The sequence below is a fragment of the Salvelinus alpinus genome, chromosome 17 (genome assembly GCF_045679555.1).
Source record: "Salvelinus alpinus chromosome 17, SLU_Salpinus.1, whole genome shotgun sequence".
Taxonomy (NCBI): Eukaryota; Metazoa; Chordata; class Actinopteri; order Salmoniformes; family Salmonidae; genus Salvelinus; species Salvelinus alpinus.
In genome coordinates, this window is record NC_092102.1 from 25,121,683 (window position 1) to 25,143,751 (window position 22,069).

Genomic DNA, 22,069 nt, shown 5'->3' on the forward strand with positions numbered 1-22,069 from the left:
GGCTGGCGGGCGGCTCTGGCAGCTCCTGTCTGGCGGGCTGCTCTGGCAGCTCCTGTCTGAAGGGCGGCTCTGGCAGCTCCTGTCTGGCGGGCGGCTCTGGCAGCTCCTGACTGACGGACGGCTCTAGCGGCTCCTGACTGACGGACGGCTCTAGCGGCTCCTGACTGACGGGCGGCTTTGAAGGCTCAGGACAGACGGGCGGCTTTGAAGGCTCAGGACAGATGGGCGGCTCAGACGGCGCTGGGCAGACGGGCAGCGCAGGCGGCGCTGGGCAGACGGGCAGTGCAGGCGGCGCTGGGCAGACGGGCAGCGCAGGCGGCGCTGAGCAGACGGCAGACTCTGGCCGGCTGAGGCGCACAGTAGGCCTGGTGCGTGGTGCCGGAACTGGTGGTACCGGGCTAAGGACACGCACCTTAAGGCTAGTGCGGGGAGCAGCAACAGGGCGCACAGGGTTCTGGAGACGCACAGGAGGCTTGGTGCGTGGTGCCGGAACTGGTGGTACCGTGCTGGAGACACGCACCACAGGGCGAGTGCGTGGAGGAGGAACAGAGTTCTGGAGACGCACTGGAAGCCTGGTGCGTGGTGTAGGCACTGGTGGTACTGGGCTGGGGCGGGGAGGTGGCGCCGGATATACCGGACCGTGGAGGCTTACTGGCTCCCTTGAGCACCGAGCCTGCCCAACCTTACCTGGTTGAATGCTCCCCGTAGCCCGACCAGTGCGGGGAGGTGGAATAACCCGCACTGGGCTGTGTTGGCGAACCGGGGACACCATGCATAAGGCTGGTGCCATGTATGCCGGCCCAAGGAGAAGCACTGGAGACCAGACGCGTTGAGCCGGCTTCATGGCACCTGGCTCAATGCTCAATCTAGCCCGGCCGATACGTGGAGCTGGGATGTACTGCACCGGGCTAAGCACACGTACAGGAGACACCGTGCGCTTTACCGCATAACACGGTGTCTGCCCGTACTCACGCTCTCCACGGTAAGCTCGGGAAGTTGGCGCAGGTCTCCTACCTGACTTCGCCACACTCCCTTTTAACCCCCCCCAATAATTTTTTGGGGCTGTCTCTCGGGCTTCCTACCGCGTCGCCGTGCTGCCTCCATTCGCCGGTATCCCTCCTCACACTGCTCCAGAGAATCCCAGGCGGGCTCCGGCATTCTCCCTGGGTCGATCGCCCACCTGTCGATCTCCTCCCACGTAGTGTAGTCCAGACTCTGCTCCCATGTCCATTCCTCCTTGCGCTGCTCCTGCTGCCGCTGCCTGTTACCACGCTGCTTGGTCCATTTTTGGTGGGTGATTCTGTAACGCTCGTTGTTAGGTGGAAGAGAGGAGGACCAAAGCGCAGCGTGGTATGTTTCCATATTTATTTGGAAACACTTAACAACACGAACAAAAACAATAAACAGAAAATGAAACTAACGACGCTACAGACCTGAACATGTGAACATACAGACAACGAAGAACGCAATGAACAGGAACAATCACCCACAAACAAACAGTGAGAACAGCCTACCTAAATATGGTTCCCAATCAGAGGAAACGTAAAACACCTGCCCCTGATTGAGAACCATATCAGGCTAGTTGACAACCCTAAACCAAACATAGAAACACATAACATAGAATGCCCACCCAGCTCACGTCCTGACCAACTAAACAAGACTGAACAAAGGAAATAAGGTCAGGAACGTGACAACGTAGTTAAATAATATAGTTCTGTACAGAATATAAAATATAATACAACATCAAAACATTTTCAGTAGTTTGTGTTACTGTAGGCTATATGTAAAAACGAAAACCACTAAAAAGCCCACAATTCAAGTGTTAAATCGATCACAAAGAAATCTCTTCTAATTTTGTTTAAGAAATAGTATGGTAATAAGAAATGAATTTCAAAAGACAGAATAGCACATTTGAAGTCTTATTTTGTTACCAGTCTTTGCTTAGTAGCTGCATGCCGCGCTGTGCTCACGTGCATGGAACACCAGTTCTTCTTGGAAAAAGTGACTTTTTGAAATAGAGCTCAACTCACCTGTTTTAGAAACTGCTCTTTCTGACACTAAACAGAAATTATGTGCATGTGATTCTGTAGGAGGATTCGAAAAAGTGACTTTTTGGCACTCTGTTTCCCTGCTTCAATTGATCATATTGTCAGACTACTGTGAATTGAATCTTGTCTTCAGGCTAACTCTATTATTATACGTATGTTCAATTAGTTTTGATATAGTTTAGGTGTAGTTTTGATGGGCCATCATCAGCTGGGCAGGCTGACTGGCGGTGAATTACTAACGGTCAATTCTGGACAACGTAGTTAAATAATATAGTTCTGTACAGACGTATACCTGTAAATAGGTTAATTATGGTTGTTTATTGCAATGGTATCTTATGGTCCTTAACACAACCCAATATCAATTGTCTGAGCTCAGTGTTTCCTAGCATCAAGTCTGCGTGTTGATCTGGTGTACCTACAGTAGAACAACACAGCCCTGGTGTTGCTTATCACATTTAGTAATGTCTCTGCATACAGCCCAGATACAGTGGCACAGACTTTATCTGGGCTGAACCATCTCTGATAAAAACAAAGCCCAGAGCTCCATTGTGTTTGACTCTAAACAGCTCAGCTCTGTCCAAATGAAGAGGCCAGCGGGGAACTATTGGATTCGGCAGGGAGCGGCCCGACAGGCCTGAAATCACTGAGAAGTCTTGATGGATATGATATGCTGCTCGCTGGCCCTCTTGACCTGTCTGCACAGTATTCTTAGGAGAGATCTATGGGGACGTGTATTGGCTCGCATGAAACCCAGCAAAGTGAGATCATATTATTCAGCGTCTGTCCGTCCTTGTCTCCCTCGGGAGATGTAGTCATCAGAGCCCTTTTACCTCTTCCTCTTTCTCTCTCATTCCCCTCTGTGTGTTGGGTTGGTGTGCGTTGCGCTGGTCCATGTGGGCCCTGCTCCTTGCTAGGGGGCCAGTTCACTGGGCTGTATCGGTAATCCATAAGGGCGCTCGGCAAATCTCTACTCGCCCCACCTCGCCTCGCCCCACCGCACACCCTTCTGTCAATCACAAAGCTACTCATCTATCAAACCCCCTTGTCGCCAGCAGTGACACCCCATTCTTCATGGTGGATTGGGATTGATCAGGGCGCCTGGAAGAGGAGGAGGCCCAAGAGGTCACAGCCAGCAGCCCGCACCCCACAGAGAACACCTCAGCATCCCATGATGACATCACCTCATTACTCTAGGGTCATTCAAGGCCAATGGGAGATCAATGAGAAATCATCTGCATGAGAAACTAGGAAGACCCTCATTCCTCACTCTCCATGGCCTACAAACCCTACCCTCTCCCTCTGCTAGTGTTTTTAGAAGAATCAGAGTTCATCCCTGTTGTAGCAGTCTCTCTCTCTCTCTCTCTCTCTCTCGCTCTCTCTCTCTCGCTCTCTCTCTCTCTCTCTCCCCCTCTCTCTCTCTCTCTCTCTCTCTCTCTCTCTCTCGTTCTGCTGTTTGTTATGTGAGCCCTGCTTAATGTTCTCAGACTGCCACCTCGGCAGTGTTGCACGGCTTGCTGGGAGGGGATGGCTGGATGGTAACAGAAATATGTTGCCAGAGGGGGCATGGCTGGAGGCTGCGTTTCAGCAAAACAAACACCATGGAGACGAGAAAGCCATACAGAGCTGCCAGGGCCAAGCTAGCACTAGCAGGAGGATATGAGGGAAGTCGAGATGAGTCTGGAGCCAGAAACTCATCTTTATCTGCTGCTGGCCGACTCTTTATGCCTTCTTCCTGTTTGCCCTCAAGACAGGTTTCTCTGCAGCGCTCCGGCTCCCAACCCCAGGGTTAGATTGGGGTTTTGGAGCAGAGACAGCTGTAAGCTCTGACTCTCTCTCTCTCTCTCTCTCTCTCTCTCTCTCTCTCTCTCTCTCTCTCTCTCTCTCTCTCTCTCTCTCTCTCTCTCTCTCTCTCTCTCTCTCTCTCTCTCTCTTTCTCTCTCTCTCTCTCTCTTTCTCTCTCTCTCTCTCTCTCTCTCTCTCTCTCTCTCTCTCTCTCTCTCTCTCTCTCTCTCTCTCTCTCTCTCTCTCTCTCTCTCTCTCTCTCTCTCTCTCCTCTCTCTCTCCCCCAGGGATCCAGCACGCTTTTGATCCAGCCTCGTCTTTCCCCCAAGGGGTGGATGGTAACACAAATAATCAGCCAAACACTCTCCCCTTTGGTGAACCCCTGACTCTCCTCCTGACTCTCATTCCCACCTTAATAAACGTCTGTATGACTTCCAGGTCTGTATCTCACCTCTGCCTGACTCCCAGCACCAGGGGAGAGAGGGGGGAGAGAGGGGGGAGAGGCGGAAAAACGGGGGAGAGAGCATTGAGAGCAGCTAACCTAACCAGGCGCCCCAGCTCACACACGCCTCTCTCTCTCTCTCTCTCTCTCTCTCTCTCTCTCTCGCCTTCTCTCACTCTGTCATTTCTAAGGAAATAAAGGAGTGAAAAATAAAACAGAGAAACCCCTTCAAAGGAATCCCCTTGGTAAACCGTTGTTCCATTATATTCCGCAAGAGTGCAATCTGATACGCACTTTTAACTCTGTTTTGACACCTGTCAGGACTGGTAATTAAATAGTTTAGATTTTTTCTTCACGACTTTTTTGGTTCCTCGCCTTATTTTCTCTCTTCCCCCAAGTTGTGTTCATCATCAGTTCCCTTCTTAACGTGGCGGGTCTTTGTCTCCTGGCTCTGGCTGATGGTTGATGGATTTGGCTGGGCTGGGTGCTGAGAGCTGCAGCATGTGGTTCTGGCTTGGCCCGCAGTGCTGATCCAGCACGCTTTGTGTCTACGACCCTCCAATCCACGCCAATGCACCAGACCCCTGGGGTTTCTGCTGCAGGCGGGCGGGCCGTGTGTTGGCACAGGTGGGACCAGAGTGTGGTCCAGACTGAGGTCTTAGCAATCTGTCTGTCTTTGTCTCTGCACTGTCTGACCAGAGACACATGTTTTACATACCATAGAAGGAGGCTGTGGTCTGTCTGACCCAGATAGTGGGCGATAGCAGCGTTCCACCACTGGTTGGGTGGGAAGACTGTTTGACTTCTTTGTCCTAGAGACAGACTGATAAACACATGAATGTGTGCACACATGCACAAATGCACACAGACACACACACACACACACACACACACACACACACACACACACACACACACACACACACACACACACACACACACACACACACACACACACACACACACACACACACACACACACACACACACATCCATACACACATACATGTACACACAAACACACATACACAGTCCCTATCAGAGGCTGGAGGCAGTTCATTAAGCGTGTTGTTTACGCTTGTCTGTTCCTCACCTGTGTGCACTGAATACTAAAGCAAATGGCTGCCTGGCCACCAGCACAACGTCTCGTTCAGACTCAGCGTAGCCCCCCTGGAATTGATCATCCTTTCTCCATGCCGCTTTAGAATTGGGGATTCATTCACAAGCCCCATTATTCTTGTTTCGCTATTTGGGTTTGTGCCTATCGGGAGGAGAATAGGTATCACCCAATTCCATTACGGCCAATGATTATTTTGGCCCGCTGTCTTTCTGATTCAAATTGCAATTTCAAGTCATTACCTGCACTTAATTTAACGCTGGTTTAGCAAAGCACAAACTGATTTACAAATGAGCCTGCAGACCAGGGAGACGATGTTGAGCTAATAATGATTAAAGAGACCAAAGTTACCATGAATATTTTGGGAGTATTGCCATCCCAGAATATTACCGTACCCGACACTGTTTATTTAAGGTAATATGGACCTCAGAGTTCCTTATCCTCAGTAGTATCGGATAGTCTTCAGCTATTGGCTAATAGCTCCCTATTGTCTTGAGGCGACTCCTATACATTTCTTCTTAGCTTAGCTTAGCTTAGCTATCAAGAGTCTTCCATTGTCTCATACGTAGTAATTGAGGACAAAGACAGGTCTGTCCAGATTCACAGGGAAATTGCATAATCATATATTTATTCAGGAGAGGAGTTGGTGGTGAGGAGAGGAGAGGAGCAGAGGAAAGGAGGCAAGAGGAGAGGTGAGTAGGGGAGGGAAGACGGTAGAAGAGAGGAGAAAAGAGGAGAGGAGGAGATAAAGGGAGAGGAGAGGAGGAGAGCTGTGGTGGAACACAGTTTAATGGCAGGACAGCAGTGGAAGCTGTCCAATGGAAGCGCCTAGCTGCCTGGTGTCACGCAGACCTGTGTTGATTTCTGAGAAGGAGTCTGTTTACACAGCCCAACTCATGATAAGAGGCTTCACTCACACACACAGGAATGATATTCACAGTCCTCAGTATAGAGTATACTAGACACTGATCTACCAGACCTGGAGTCATTCACTACAACATCTCAAACATCTACAAATGTTGATATTGGAATAGTTTTGGCTTAAGGTACAGATTCATGACATATTTTTTGTATTTAGACTTGGCCCATTGTCTCTTCCTGCTGGACTTGGCTTGTTTGTCCAGCATATTGGCGTTGACTCAGTTGAATAGAAAGAGAAACAACACATTTCATTCACTCACATTAGCATGGTACTGTTAATGTATTTGCTATGTAACTGTTTGGAAAAGTAGTATCTTTTCCGTACAGCCTGTCGCTAAATCTTGTGTGGGAGAGGGTGACGTCTAAAATCAACAAACACATTTTTCCTCAGCCAACTTTGGCCAGCGAGTGGGACACATGACAAATGTGTCTGTGGTGGCCCATCTTCCGTTAGTTGATGTATTTCTTTAGCCGCCTGCTGCTTTGCCCCTGTCCTCTCCAGTGCCCTCATGTTGGGCAGAGAGGGGTCAGGGCCAAGAGAGGAGACAAGACAGCACTTGCTGCTCTTCCCACTGATCGTCTGGACTGGACTGGCTTTTTGGCCCAGACGCTGTTGGCGTCCGTACCCACTAACACAGCCCTGCCAAAACCTTTCAATGGCATTAACACTTGAATGGCTTCATTTTGTTTTGTCTCGCTAATCCGTTGGCATGGCAACAAACTATGTGGTCGCTAATCACTTTGCCACCCCCCCCCCTCCAAAAATATGCCAGTTTCTCAGAGCAATTAGGCCCATTACATGGCTTTATACAATTATAAATACTGCATTCCTCTTGTCTTCGTCACAGTCGGATGTGTCTGTACATGTTGTATCACTCTGTGCTTAAAATCTCACACACTGTGCATCAAGACCACTTTCAAAATCACTAATGCTTTATCGACATTATACCAGCATGCTATACTTACTTCTCCCGTCCAGTAAATCTCCAGTCCACCATTTCCTTACTTTTACCTGCTTACAGAATAGAGGGCTAACCACGGTCTTTTTCCCTGTTCCCAGGAGTGTCCCCAGATCCTGCCATCCACCCAGATCTACATCCCAGTGGGGGTGATGAAGCCCATCACCCTGCTGGCTAAGAACCTGCCTCAGCCCCAGTCTGGACAGAGGAACTACGAGTGTATCTTCCACATCCAGGGAGCCACCTACAGCGTCACCGCCCTGCGCTTCAACAGCACCAGCATCCAGTGTCAGAGGACCTCGGTGAGTACCATACCTGTCCTGTCTTATTCTGCTGTCCTACCACCCCCCAACCCAACCACCATCCTAGTCATACAGTGTAGTCATACAGTGTAGTCATACAGTGTAGCCATACAGTGTAGTCATACAGTGTAGCCATACAGTGTAGTCATACAGTGTAGCCATACAGTGTAGTCATACCGTGTAGTCATACAGTGTAGTCATACAGTGTAGCCATACAGTGTAGTCATACGCAATGCATGATAAAGGTTGTGTTTGTTTCTGTGTGTTTCTCTCTGTGTGTTCACTTTCTAATATGTAAGCATGGAATAGTTTTTTCTCTGCTAGCCAGAGTGGTTCTGTCTTCTTGCTTTTATCTACTTTGGTTTCTCCCCACCTCTCTGCCCTGTTCTTTTCAAATCTCTTAGTATGCCATTTAGTTGTAATAATAGCAGCAGCAGCCGTCCTTTGCCATTATCTGCCTTGCTCCCCTCTCCACCAGCAGCTAACCTAACCAGGCTCCCCAGCTCACACACGCCTCTCTCTCTCTCTCTCTCTCTCTCTCTCTCTCTCTCTCTCTCTCTCTCTCTCTCTCTCTCTCTCTCTCTCTCTCTCTCTCTCTCTCTCTCTCTCTCTCTCCCTCTCTCTCTCTTTCTCTCTTTCTCTCTTCGCTCACTCTCCTTTCTCTCTCTCTGTCTCTGTCCGTCTCTCTCTTCTCTCTAACCATTTCTCCTTTTTCCCCCCACTCTCTGTCTCTCCTTCATTCAGCTGAGCTGTAGGTTTGTCCAGCTAGCTCAGCCTGGGAGGACAGTGCTGTAACCATTCAGGCTCAATGAAACACAAGGCTGTGTAATCGCTTTAACGGACTGCCATCTGCAGTCATTAACGGGTAGAGTGGGCCTGTGCGTTTGACAGTGGTATGACACTCGTCTGCGCTTCTTTATCGATGGCCATTATAGAACTCTCTCTCCTCTCTCACTCGGGAAACTCTTGGCTCTTCTGAAGGGAAGCTAATTACGCAGCTAAGAGCACGAGGAGAGCTGTCTCACTAAACAGGCCTTTATCGACTGTTTGCTGTTGCAGCCATTTCAAATCAACAGCTTCTGCCCGCTCAGCCAATGGCATGCCATTTCTCCATTCGATTTTAGCAGCAGACAGAACGATATTGGTGTGAATGTTGAGCTAGGGCTGCCAAACAACTGGCTCCACAGCAAGGGGCCAAGAAAACGTTGTAGCTGTCTAATGGTAACAAACAGCAAGGTGTTATGGTTAGTATGCATCGCGCGGCAAATGTTTTTTATACATGTATTTGTGCTCCCTTTCAGCTTGTAGGGCGAGGCTAGTCCAGCTGTCTCCCAGTCTGCCTCCCCCTCTCTGGATGTCGTCTCTGGGTAGTCAGTCAGTCAGGGTGCTGCCTGCTGGTGGAGGGAGGGAGACACACTGAAACATGTCGCCGCCGCTGTTCAGCAAGCCAGACAAGCTGTCAATTGGAATAGGGAACGGCAATTTCAGCCGTGTTAATTTCCGTAGTGCAATCACGGCAGTTAAATGGGACCATTTATGAGTTACTTAACGTGCTGGGATTTTAGCATGAGTGCAGCATGTCTCTGCAGAGCTTATTAAGACATGGTCCCAGGGCTCGCACAGTGAAGAAGCTGAAATTCACTACCTTCGTTCATCTGCCTTAATATTTAGCCTCACATTGAAGTGTTGTACCGTTTTCCTTTCAGGAAGGCCAGGGCTGCAAGTAGAACACATAACCATGTCACATAAGCAGTTGCATTCATGCCTTTTCTTGACAAATGTCAATAAACCAATAAGGTCCGGCAAGCAAAGACCTGATACAAAATACATGTAGAAATGTTCTGCTCAGTGAAATGAACATCCAACCAGTGTGGAGTTGTGACAGTGTGTGACAGCAACTATGTGAGCTTATTACAGTATTATATGCACTATGTCCTGGGATTTACTGTGATCTTCTATGCAGAAGAACCTTACCTTCTAACGATTATTGTGTGGCTTGTGAGCATCAGAGTCTCAGCTTTTCATAGGTGGGCCATTATAGTTTGTAGCTCAAACCGTTTGGACTTTACAGACGTTTTTGTGAGAAGAACCGTTTTCGGGATCCGCCCTTGTCTCAGAAACACCGCTCCAGCTCAGCCCACATGAATCACACAGACTAATGGTTGATATCAGTGGATGCAGAAGAACATCCCAGCAGTCTCAAACACAATGTTTAAAAGGGGTTAGAAGTCCAAAACGCACCAGTGTTACCGTGGGATTCAAGAGAGGAAAGTTAAGAGCACATTTACCATGGCACGGTGGCACAGGGGTGGTCAAACTGAAGACTGGGACTTTTTCTAGCTTGTCAGACATGTCATCAGAGACCCAAAGTCCTTTAGCATGCATTCACTGTACCCGCCTGGGCCCAGACCCATTCAACCCTCAATGATGGCCTCCTTCCCTCTCACTGGCCAAGTCACTTTACAGAACCATAAAGGTAGCATTAACATTACAGACAGAAGTCCAGTTAGAGACTACTCCAGCCTTGACCTGTGATGGAGCCCAGATACATCCTCTCACCATTAGATCAGAAGTAGTTCGTTGTTCGCATGGGCTTCAGATGTATTGACCTCTTCCTCTCTAAAACACGAACAGAGGGAGTTAATAAAACATGAACATGCGTTAAGGGAAAGAGCGATGGAGACAGAGCGAGAGAGTAAGGCAGTCTGAGAGACTCTGACTAAGACGGAGAGAGAGAGAGGGGCAGACTGACTAAGATAGAGAGAGAGAGAGAGAGAGAGAGAGAGAGAGGCAGTCTGAGAGACTCTGACTAAGACGGAGAGAGAGAGCGAGAGAGAGAGGCAGACTGACTAAGATAGAGAGAGAGAGAGAGAGAGAGAGAGAGAGAGAGAGAGAGAGGCAGTCTGAGAGATTCTGACTAAGACGGAGAGAGAGAGCGAGAGAGAGGCAGACTGACTAAGATAGAGAGAGAGAGAGGCAGTCTGAGAGACTCTGGCTAAGACGGAGAGAGAGAGAGGCAGTCTGAGAGACTCTGACTAAGACGGAGAGAGAGAGAGAGAGAGAGAGAGAGAGGCAGTCTGAGAGACTCTGACTAAGACGGAGAGAGAGAGAGAGAGAGAGAGAGAGAGAGAGAGAGAGAGAGGCAGTCTGAGAGACTGGCTAAGACGGAGAGAGAGAGAGAGAGAGAGAGAGCGAGAGAGAGAGGCAATCTGAGAGTCTCTGGCTAAGATAGAGAGAGAGGGGGGGGCAGTCTGGGAGACTCTGGCTAAGACTGAGAGAGGACGCAGAGAGCTGTGGGTTGGCAGCCACTACATTGCTGCCTGCCATAAGATGAGGGACAGTGTCTGACAGACCAATCAACCTGCACATGACCTCTACTGTATGCTTATTGTTATTGTTCAATGTATGGTTATTTTGACCCTTGGTTATTACTGTTGTCCCGTTGTCAATTTTGATTCTTATTATTTTCATATTGTAAATATCCAAAGTAAGCTTTGGCAATATGTACATTGTTACGTCATGCCAATAAAGCAAATTGAATTGAATTGATTTGAAATAGAGAGAGAGAGAGAGAGAGAGTTCCAAATTTGCTCCTACAAATATTGAAATTTACATGGTTTTTAGAGTGAAGTACATTGGAAAAAAGCAAAAGAAAACTGCAAGACTGAATAAGAGACAAAACAAGCAACAAACGAAGAAGATAGGCTTTTGAAAACTAACTATTTTTCATGAAATTGTACAGGTATCTTAGCTAGCTGAATTGTTTACCAGTTGCTAAGCAGTTGCTAGCTAGATAACAAAGAATATCTAGTTAACAGTAGCAAAGAAATACAAAATAAGACAAAATAATGTCAGAAGACACAGGACATCAAAGTAAAACAGTCCTCTAAAGACACAAGAGACAATAACACAAGAAACAACGCTTCTATTGCAACATTGTAGCCAACATCACCAGCGTTGCTATGGAAATTGTTTACCCACCAGACATCCAGACAGAGAAAGCTACGAAAGGTTTCAAAGGTTTGTTGATGGGACAGAACCATGAATGCCTGTTTGCAGATCTTACCAGTTGCAAAACAAGAGCGCATTTAATATTTAATAACAAACGAGGGCACATATGGAAAAGGGTTATTTGCAACCATTTCCCTTTCTCAAAAAAGAGAGGCATCAGCCAAGGATGTCAGATCAGCATTTTTGAAGAAGCTGACCAGAGCAACACGTATCAAACAGTAAACTTATATAATAATGGAACTGTATTGATACAAGGCAATGATTCAAGCCTCCAAGCTTTTGAGAATAGGTTTGCTACCCTAAAAGCAGAAGCTGAACTCATCTCAGAAACTGAGGAAAAAGAAAAGGAGGGAGATGGAGAAAAGCAGGCCCCAACGGTCTCTGTGACCCAGCAAGAAGCTCTCAGTGTCCCTCTACCTACCTCACCTGCAGCAGACAGAGCCAAGGACATGCCTACAACACCAAGAACACCTGCTATGCAACGTTTCCACAACACCCTCTCTCTAGTCGAAGCAGAGGTCATAGAACTCAGAGAGAACAAGCTTCAAGAGGAGGACACTGTCCAGAAACTAAAAGAGATGAAACAGTTCTGGGAGGAGAGCAGAGCATCTATTGCTAAACTAGAAATCAGAATGTACACACTGAGTCAGACAAATGATGACCTCAGAGACCATCTGAGCACAACAAGAAAGGAGCTAGAACAAAGAGAGAGATACATTGACCTCCTCAACCAGCAGCGAGTCATTATGTCCTCTGCATCTAGAGAACATGTCCACCAGCTTGACATAACACAAGCAGAACCTGAGACCAGCATGGCCTCCACCACACACCCTGATGACACTGCACCAGCCTCCCAGTCTTCTCCAGCCCAGATCAGCCAACCCGCCTACCAGTCTGCTCCAGCCCATGTCAGCCTACCTGCTTCCCAGTCTGATCCAGCCCATGTCAGCCTACCTGCTTCCCAGTCTGCTCCAGCCCATGTCAGCCTACCTGCTTCCCAGTCTGCTCCAGCCCAGGTCAGTCAACCAGCCTCCCAGTCTGCTCCAGCCCAGGTCAGTCAACCAGCCTCTCAGTCTGCTCCAGCCCAGGTCAGCCTACCAGCCTCTCAGTCTGCTCCAGCCCAGGTCAGCCTACCAGCCTCTCAGTCTGCTCCAGCCCAGGTCAGCCTACCAGCCTCTCAGTCTGCTCCAGCCCAGGTCAGCCTACCAGCCTCTCAGTCTGCTCCAGCCCAGGTCAGCCTACCAGCCTCTCAGTCTGCTCCAGCCCAGGTCAGCCAACCAGCCTCTCAGTCTGCTCCAGCCCAGGTCAGCCTACCAGCCTCTCAGTCTGCTCCAGCCCAGGTCAGCCAACCAGCCTCTCAGTCTGCTCCAGCCCAGGTCAGCCAACCAGCCTCCCAGTCTGCTCCAGCCCAGGACAGTATCAGAACCTTTTCCAAGGACCTAAAGGATGCAACACTTGGCAGGGACCCACACACCCATCAACCCAGCAGCAGAGGCCCCCCGCTTCACTTTCTGAAACAACTGTACCCCCACCATCCCCAGGAGAGAAGAGCCAGACACGACTTATTACAGCACAGCTCTACTAGACCAGGCCCAACACAGCACAGATTTACCAGACCAGACCCGGCCCATCACAACACAGCTCTACTAGACCCGGCCCATCACAACACAGCTCTACTAGACCTGGCCCATCACAACACAGCTCTACTGGACCAGGCCCATCACAACACAGCTCTACTAGACCAGGCCCATCACAACACAGCTCTACTGGACCAGGCCCATCACAACACAGCTCTACTGGACCTGGTCCATCACAACACAGCTCTACTGGACCTGGCCCATCACAACACAGCTCTACTGGAGCTGGCCCATCACAACACAGCTCTACTGGACCTGGCCCATCACAACACAGCTCTACTAGACCTAGCCCATCACAACACAGCTCTACTAGACCTGGCCCATCACAACACAGCTCTACTAGACTTGGCCCATCACAACACAGCTCTACTAGACCAGGCCCATCACAACGCAGCTCTACTAGACCTGGCCCATCACAACACAGCTCTACTAGACCTGGCCCATCACAACACAGCTCTACTAGACCTGGCCCATCACAACACAGCTCTACTAGACCTGGCCCATCACAACGCAGCTCTACTAGACCTGGCCCATCACAACGCAGCTCTACTAGACCTGGCCCATCACAACACAGCTCTACTAGACCATGCCCATCACAACACAGCTCTACTGGACCTGGTCCATCACAACACATCTCTACTAGACCAGGCCCATCACAACGCAGCTCTACTAGACCTGGCCCATCACAACGCAGCTCTACTAGACCTGGCCCATCACAACGCAGCTCTACTAGACCAGGCCCATCACAACGCAGCTCTACTAGACCTGGCCCATCACAACGCAGCTCTACTAGACCTGGCCCATCACAACACAGCTCTACTAGACCATGCCCATCACAACACAGCTCTACTGGACCTGGTCCATCACAACACAGCTCTACTGGACCTGGCCCATCACAACACAGCTCTACTGGACCTGGCCCATCACAACACAGCTCTACTGGACCTGGCCCATCACAACACAGCTCTACTAGACCTAGCCCATCACAACACAGCTCTACTAGACCTGGCCCATCACAACACAGCTCTAGTAGACTTGGCCCATCACAACACTGCTCTACTAGACCAGGCCCATCACAACACAGCTCTACTGGACCTGGCCCATCACAACACAGCTCTACTGGACCTTGACCATCACAACACAGCTCTACTATACCAGGCCCATCACAACACAGCTTTAGTAGACCCGGCCCATCACAACACAGCTCTACTAGACCAGGCCCATCACAACACAGCTCTACTAGACCATGGCCATCACAACACAGCTCTACTGGACCTGGTCCATCACAACACAGCTCTACTGGACCTGGACCATCACAACACAGCTCTACTAGACCAGGCCCATCACAACACAGCTCTACTGGACCTAGCCCATCACAACACGGCTCTACTGGACCTGGCCCATCACAACACAGCTCTACTGGACCTGGCCCATCACAACACAGCTCTACTAGACCAGGCCCATCACAACACAGCTCTACTGGACCTGGCCCATCACAACACAGCTCTACTAGATCAGACCCATCACAACACAGCTCTACTAAACCAGGTCCATCACAACACAGCTCTACTGGACCTGGCCCATCACAACACAGCTCTACTAAACCAGGTCCATCACAACACAGCTCTACTGGACCTAGCCCATCACAACACGGCTCTACTGGACCAGGCCCATCACAACACAGCTCTACTGGACATGGCCCATCACAACACAGCTCTACTGGACCTGGCCCATCACAACACAGCTCTACTAGACCTAGCCCATCACAACACAGCTCTACTAGACCAGGCCCATCACAACACAGCTCTACTAGACCTAGCCCATCACAACACAGCTCTACTAGACCATGCCCGTCACAACACAGCTCTACTGGACCTGGTCCATCACAACACAGCTCTACTGGACCTGGCCCATCACAACACAGCTCTACTGGACCTGGCCCATCACAACACAGCTCTACTGGACCTGGCCCATCACAACACAGCTCTACTAGACCTAACCCATCACAAAACAGCTCTACTAGACCTGGCCCATCACAACACAGCTCTACTAGACTTGGCCCATCACAACACAGCTCTACTAGACCAGGCCCATCACAACACAGCTCTACTGGACCTGGCCCATCACAACACAGCTCTACTAGACCCGGCCCATCACAACACAGCTCTACTAGACCCGGCCCATCACAACACAGCTCTACTAGACCCGGCCCATCACAACACAGCTCTACTAGACCCGGCCCATCACAACACAGCTCTACTGGACCCGGCCCATCACAACACAGCTCTACTGGACCTGGACCATCACAACACAGCTCTACTAGACCAGGCCCATCACAACACAGCTCTACTAGACCTGGTCCATCACAACACAGCTCTACTGGACCTGGACCATCACAACACAGCTCTACTACACCAGGCCCATCACAACACAGCTTTATTAGACCCGGCCCATCACAACACAGCTCTACTAGACCAGGCCCATCACAACACAGCTCTACGAGACCCGGCCCATCACAACACAGCTCTACTGTACCTGGCCCATCACAACACAGCTCTACTAGACCTAGCCCATCACAACACAGCTCTACTAGACCAGGCCCATCACAACACAGCTCTACTAAACCAGGTCCATCACAACACAGCTCTACTGGACCTAGCCCATCACAACACGGCTCTACTGGACCAGGCCCATCACAACACAGCTCTACTGGACATGGCCCATCACAACACAGCTCTACTGGACCTGGCCAATCACAACACAGCTCTACTGGACCTGGCCCATCACAACACAGCTCTACTAGATCAGACCCATCACAACACAGCTCTACTAAACCTGGTCCATCACAACACAGCTCTACTGGACCTGGTCCATCACAACACAGCTCTACTAGACCAGGCCCATCACAACACAGCTCTACTAGACCCGGCCCATCACAACACAGCTCTAGTAGACCCGGCCCATCACAACACAGCTTTAGTAGACACGGCCCATCACAACACAGCTCTACTAGACCCGGCCCATCACAACACAGCTCTACTAGACCCGACCCATCACAACACAGCTTTAGTAGACACGGCCCATCACAACACAGCTCTACTAGACCAGGCCCATCACAACACAGCTCTACTAGACCCGGCCCATCACAACACAGCTCTACTAGACCAGGCCCATCACAACACAGCTCTACTAGACCATGCCCATCACAACACAGCTCTACTGGACCTGGTCCATCACAACACAGCTCTACTGGACCTGGCCCATCACAACACAGCTCTACTAGACCAGGCCCATCACAACACAGCTCTACTGGACCTGGCCCATCACAACACAGCTCTACTGGACCTAGCCCATCACAACACGGCTCTACTGGACCTGGCCCATCACAACACAGCTCTACTGGACCTGGCCCATCACAACACAGCTCTACTGGACCTGGCCCATCACAACACAGCTCTACTAGACCTGGCCCATCACAACACAGCTCTACTGGACCTGGCCCATCACAACACAGCTCTACTGGACCTGGCCCATCACAACACAGCTCTACTGGACCTGGCCCATCACAACACAGCTCTACTAGACCTGGCCCATCACAACACAGCTCTACTGGACCTGGCCCATCACAACACAGCTCTACTGGACCTGGCCCATCACAACACAGCTCTACTGGACCAGGCCCATCACAACACAGCTCTACTGGACCAGGCCCATCACAACACAGCTCTACTAGACCAGGCCCATCACACCACAGCTCTACTGGACCAGGCCCATCACAACACAGCTCTACTGGACCAGGCCCATCACAACACAGCTCTACTAGACCAGGCCCATCACAACACAGCTCTACTGGACCAGGCCCATCACAACACAGCTCTACTGGACCTGGTCCATCACAACACAGCTCTACTGGACCTGGTCCATCACAACACAGCTCTACTGGACCTGGCCCATCACAACACAGCTCTACTAGACCCGGCCCATCACAACACAGCTCTACTGGACCTGGTCCATCACAACACAGCTCTACTGGACCTGGCCCATCACAACACAGCTCTACTGGACCTGGCCCATATGCGCCATCTACTGCATCTAATATGCGCCAACTACTGCATCTCTCTAATATGTGCCAACTACTGCATCTCTCTAATATGCGCCAACTACTGCATCTAATATGCACCAACTACTGCATTTAATATGCGCCAACTACTGCATCTAATATGCACCAACTACTGCATCTAATATGCGCCAACTACTGCATCTAATATGCACCAACTACTGCATCTAATATGCGCCAACTACTGCATCTAATATGCGCCAACTACTGCATCTAATATGCACCAACTACTGCATCTAATATGCGCCAACTACTGCATCTAATATGCACCAACTACTGCATCTAATATGCCCCAACTACTGCATCTAATATGCACCAACTACTGCATCTAATATGCGCCAACTACTGCATCTAATATGCGCCAACTACTGCATTTAATATGCACCAACTACTGCATCTAATATGCACCAACTACTGCATCTAATATGCACCAACTACTGCATCTAATATGCACCAACTACTGCATCTAATATGCACCAACTACTGCATCTAATATGCACCAACTACTGCATCTAATATGCCCCAACTACTGCATCTAATATGCGCCAACTACTGCATCTAATATGCGCCAACTACTGCATCTAATATGCACCAACTACTGCATCTAATATGCGCCAACTACTGCATCTAATATGCACCAACTACTGCATCTAATATGCCCCAACTACTGCATCTATTATGCACCAACTACTGCATCTAATATGCCCCAACTATGCATCTAATATGCGCCAACTACTGCATCTAATATGCGCCAACTACTGCATCTAATATGCACCAACTACTGCATCTAATATGCACCAACTACTGCATCTAATATGCACCAACTACTGCATCTAATATGCACCAACTACTGCATCTAATATGCCCCAACTACTGCATCTAATATGCCCCAACTACTGCATCTAATATGCGCCAACTACTGCATCTAATATGCACCAACTACTGCATCTAATATGCTCCAACTACTGCATCTAATATGCGCCAACTACTGCATCTAATATGCGCCAACTACTGCATCTCTCTAATATGCGCCAACTACTGCATCTAATATGCCCCAACTACTGCATCTAATATGCCCCAACTACTGCATCTAATATGCACCAACTACTGCATCTAATATGCGCCAACTACTGCATCTAATATGCACCAACTACTGCATCTAATATGCGCCAACTAGTGCATCTAATATGCAGAATATTGGGTTAGACAGACCCTTTAATTCACACATGCGCACGCGCGCGCACACACACACACACTCACAGGGTTGCAGATTGCATTGCGTTGTACTTATTTTTTGTGCAATCTTGTTTCATTCTTATTCATTTGTTTACAACTATTCTTTATTTTATTGGCACTGGCATTATAAAAATAATTCTATGTAATGGTGTATGTGTGTATATGTATATATATATTATTATTATTATGGGTTTTTCAATGTACTTTACTCAAACCAGTGAATATCACTTATGATAAATGAGATCATTAACTATCAGCTCTTGGAATATCCAGGGCCTATACTCTTCACATTTTGGTTATAAAACAACAAATCTAGAATTGATTAAAAACATCAAGGGACAGGACATCATAATCCTACTGGAAACATGGTGTCGTGGAGACATAGATACTCAGTGTCCCTCAGGCTATAGAGAAAGTTTACTACCATCAATCAAACATAAAAATGTTAAACGGGGCCGAGACTCGGGTTGAATCATCATTTGGCATAAGCAGGACTTAGCACTGAAGGAAATGAAAAAAGGTACTAATCACATTTGGCTAAAACTTAACAAAGGTACAATCTATAGTGACAATGATGTATACATATGTGCAGCTTATGCTTCTCCTTCAGATTCATCATATTATGATGATCCATTTTTTGACAATCTCCATACAGAAATCATTACATTTCAGGCAGAGGGTAAAGTGCTTCTTTGTGGAGATTTCAATGCAAGAACAGGTTCTGAGCCTGACTACACTGATGCGGGAGATAACCACCACATATTTGGACACCCCTCCTTGTACAGTAGCCCTATTATAAATAATAGAAACAGTCCTGACCAAATACTGAACAAAAATGGGAAGGAGTTAGTACGTCTATGTCGAGCCTTAGGCCTGTACATGCTTAATGGTAGAATCAGAGGGGACTCTTTAGGTCAGTTTACTTACTGCTCAGCTCTTGGGACAAGTGTAGTCGATTATGCCATCACTGACATTGACCCCTCCTCCATTAGTGCATTCACTGTCAGACCACAGACACCATTGTCAGATCACAGTCAGATCAATGTGTTTCTGAAGAAATTAACCGGCACTATTCATTCAAAAACACTGCCCAATAAACTCTTCAACATAAACCAATCATACAGATGGGCTCCAAACAGTGCAGAGGGATTCATTGAAACATTGAACTCAAATGAAATTATGAACTATACAGTTCTTCAATAACTCACAATACCAAAACAATAAAGAAGGTGTCAATTCGGCTACTCAAAACATCAATTGCATATTCCAAAAAGCAGCATCAAAAGCAAATTTGCGAAAACCAAAGAAATGCAACATCAGAAACAAAAAACAAAATGTTTCTGACAAATGGTTTGATAATGAATGTAAAACGATTAGAAAACACCAAAGACAAATGTCAAACAAAAAACATAAGCAGCAAAACAACCCAGAGCTACGATATGAATACTTTGAAACTCTGAAACAGTAGAAACATACACTGAAACGGAAGAAATTGAATTATACCAACAAGACACTTGATGAAATTGAAAACGCAATTGACCAAAATCAATTCTGGGACATGTCGAACAATTTAAGCACGACAAAGCCACAAGAATTAGCCATACAAGATGAAGAAATTTGGAAATTTTATTTTGATAATCTAGAAAAAAAATCTATACAAAAATCTATACAAAAAGAAGACTTACAACAGAACCAATTAGAAATTCAAGAAAAATGTAACATCCTTGAATCAGTCATTAAAAACAACTAACATCCATTAGATTACCCAATAACCCAACAAGAACTAAATGAAAAGCTCAAATCTATTAAATCAAAGAAGGCTTGTGGTCTAGATAACATAATAAATTAAATGCTGAAAAACAACACACCTGAGTTGCAAAATGCTGTGCTTAAATTGTTCAACATGGTTTTAACTTCTGGCTGCTTCCCTGATGTCTGGAACCAGGGGCTCATCTCCCCTATCCACAAGTGGAGACAAATCAGACCCCAATAATTACAGGGGAATTTGCGTAAACAGCAACTTGGGAAAGGTTTTCTGTAACATTTTGAATTCAAGAATTCAAAGAATTCAAGAATTCGCACTACTGACCGTATATACACCTTACATACACTAATTAATAAACACCCCAAAAAAAGAGGGCAAAATCTTTTCTTGCTTTATTGACTTTAAAAAAGCATTGGATTCTATTTGGCACGAAGGGCTATTCTACAAAATTCTCCAAAGTGGGCTTGGTGGTAAGATGTATGACTTCATAAAATGTATGTACACAGAAAACAGTGTGCAATAAAAATCAAAAACCAAAGAACAGAATTCCTTTCACAACATCGAGGTGTGAGACAAGGCTGCAGTTTGAGTCCAAATCTTTTCAACATTTATATCAATGAATTAGCAGACATGTTGGACCATTCTCCAGCTCCAGGACTCACACTATCTGACACAGAGGTAAAATACCTGCTATATGCTGATGACTTGGTACTTATATCACCAACCAAATAAGGTCTTCAACAGAACCTTAATATTCTAGAGCAATATTGCCATAATTGGGCCCTGGCAGTAAATAAAAAATAAAAAATGAAAATCATGATTTTCCCCCCAAAAAACTGATGTCAGAAACACAAATATGAATTCACCCTGAACAACACCATAATTGAACACACGAAAAATTACACATACCTTGGTCTGACCATATCTGCATCGGGAAACGTTAATATGGCAGTGAATGCACTCAAAGAAAAAGCCCGCCGAGCATTGTATGCAATAAAAATGAAATTATTCAAAATCAACATCCCAATTAGAATTTGGACCAAAATATTTGACCGTGTAATCCTACCAATAACTCTTTAGGGAAGTGAGGTTTGGGGGCCACTCAATAAACTGGACTTTAATATATGGGACAAACATCCAATTGAAGCACTACATGCAGGATTCTGTCTGATAATTCTACAAGTCCAGAGAAATACACCAACTAATGCATGTAGGGCAGAATTGGGCCGCTTTCCAGTAGTAATGAAAATATAGAAAATATCATAAAAATGTTGGCTACATCTAAATTCAAGTCCAAATTCAAGTCTGCAATTTAAAGCACTTCAATCCCAAGAGCTGAGCCCAGAAACGAGCCCTCTCAGTCAGCTGGTGTTGGACCTAACCAAGCTGACACCAGCACTGCTTCAAAAGAAAGAATTCCAATAAACAAAATCATGAATCAAAAGACTCACATTTACAACAAAAACGAAACAAAATCCCAAAGCCGACTAAATTGCTATCTGACCCTAAACAGAGAATGTGAATTGGCTGATTATCTCTACTCTGTCAGAGATACGAAGCAGAGACCGACCCTTACCAAGTACAGGCTGAGTGACCACCGATTGGCAATAGAAACCGGCAGACATAAAAAGACATGGCTACCCAAAGAGGAAGTATGTGGTCACTGCACGACAGGGGAGGTAGAAACAGAGATGCACTTTCTCCTTTACTGTGAGAAATATTCCTCACCAAG

The 22,069-nt window shown here is 47.5% G+C and overlaps 1 protein-coding gene across 2 annotated transcripts in view; it reads left to right on the forward strand.

Moving 5' to 3' along the window:
* Positions 1-22,069, forward strand: part of LOC139542580 (plexin-A1-like) — a 326,765-nt gene that overhangs the window by 223,271 nt on the left and 81,425 nt on the right. For both annotated transcript variants that reach the window (XM_071348188.1, XM_071348189.1), the window contains exon 10: positions 7,371-7,571. In XM_071348188.1, coding sequence (XP_071204289.1) covers positions 7,371-7,571 — 201 coding nt within the window. The remainder of the gene's footprint in view (positions 1-7,370; positions 7,572-22,069) is intronic.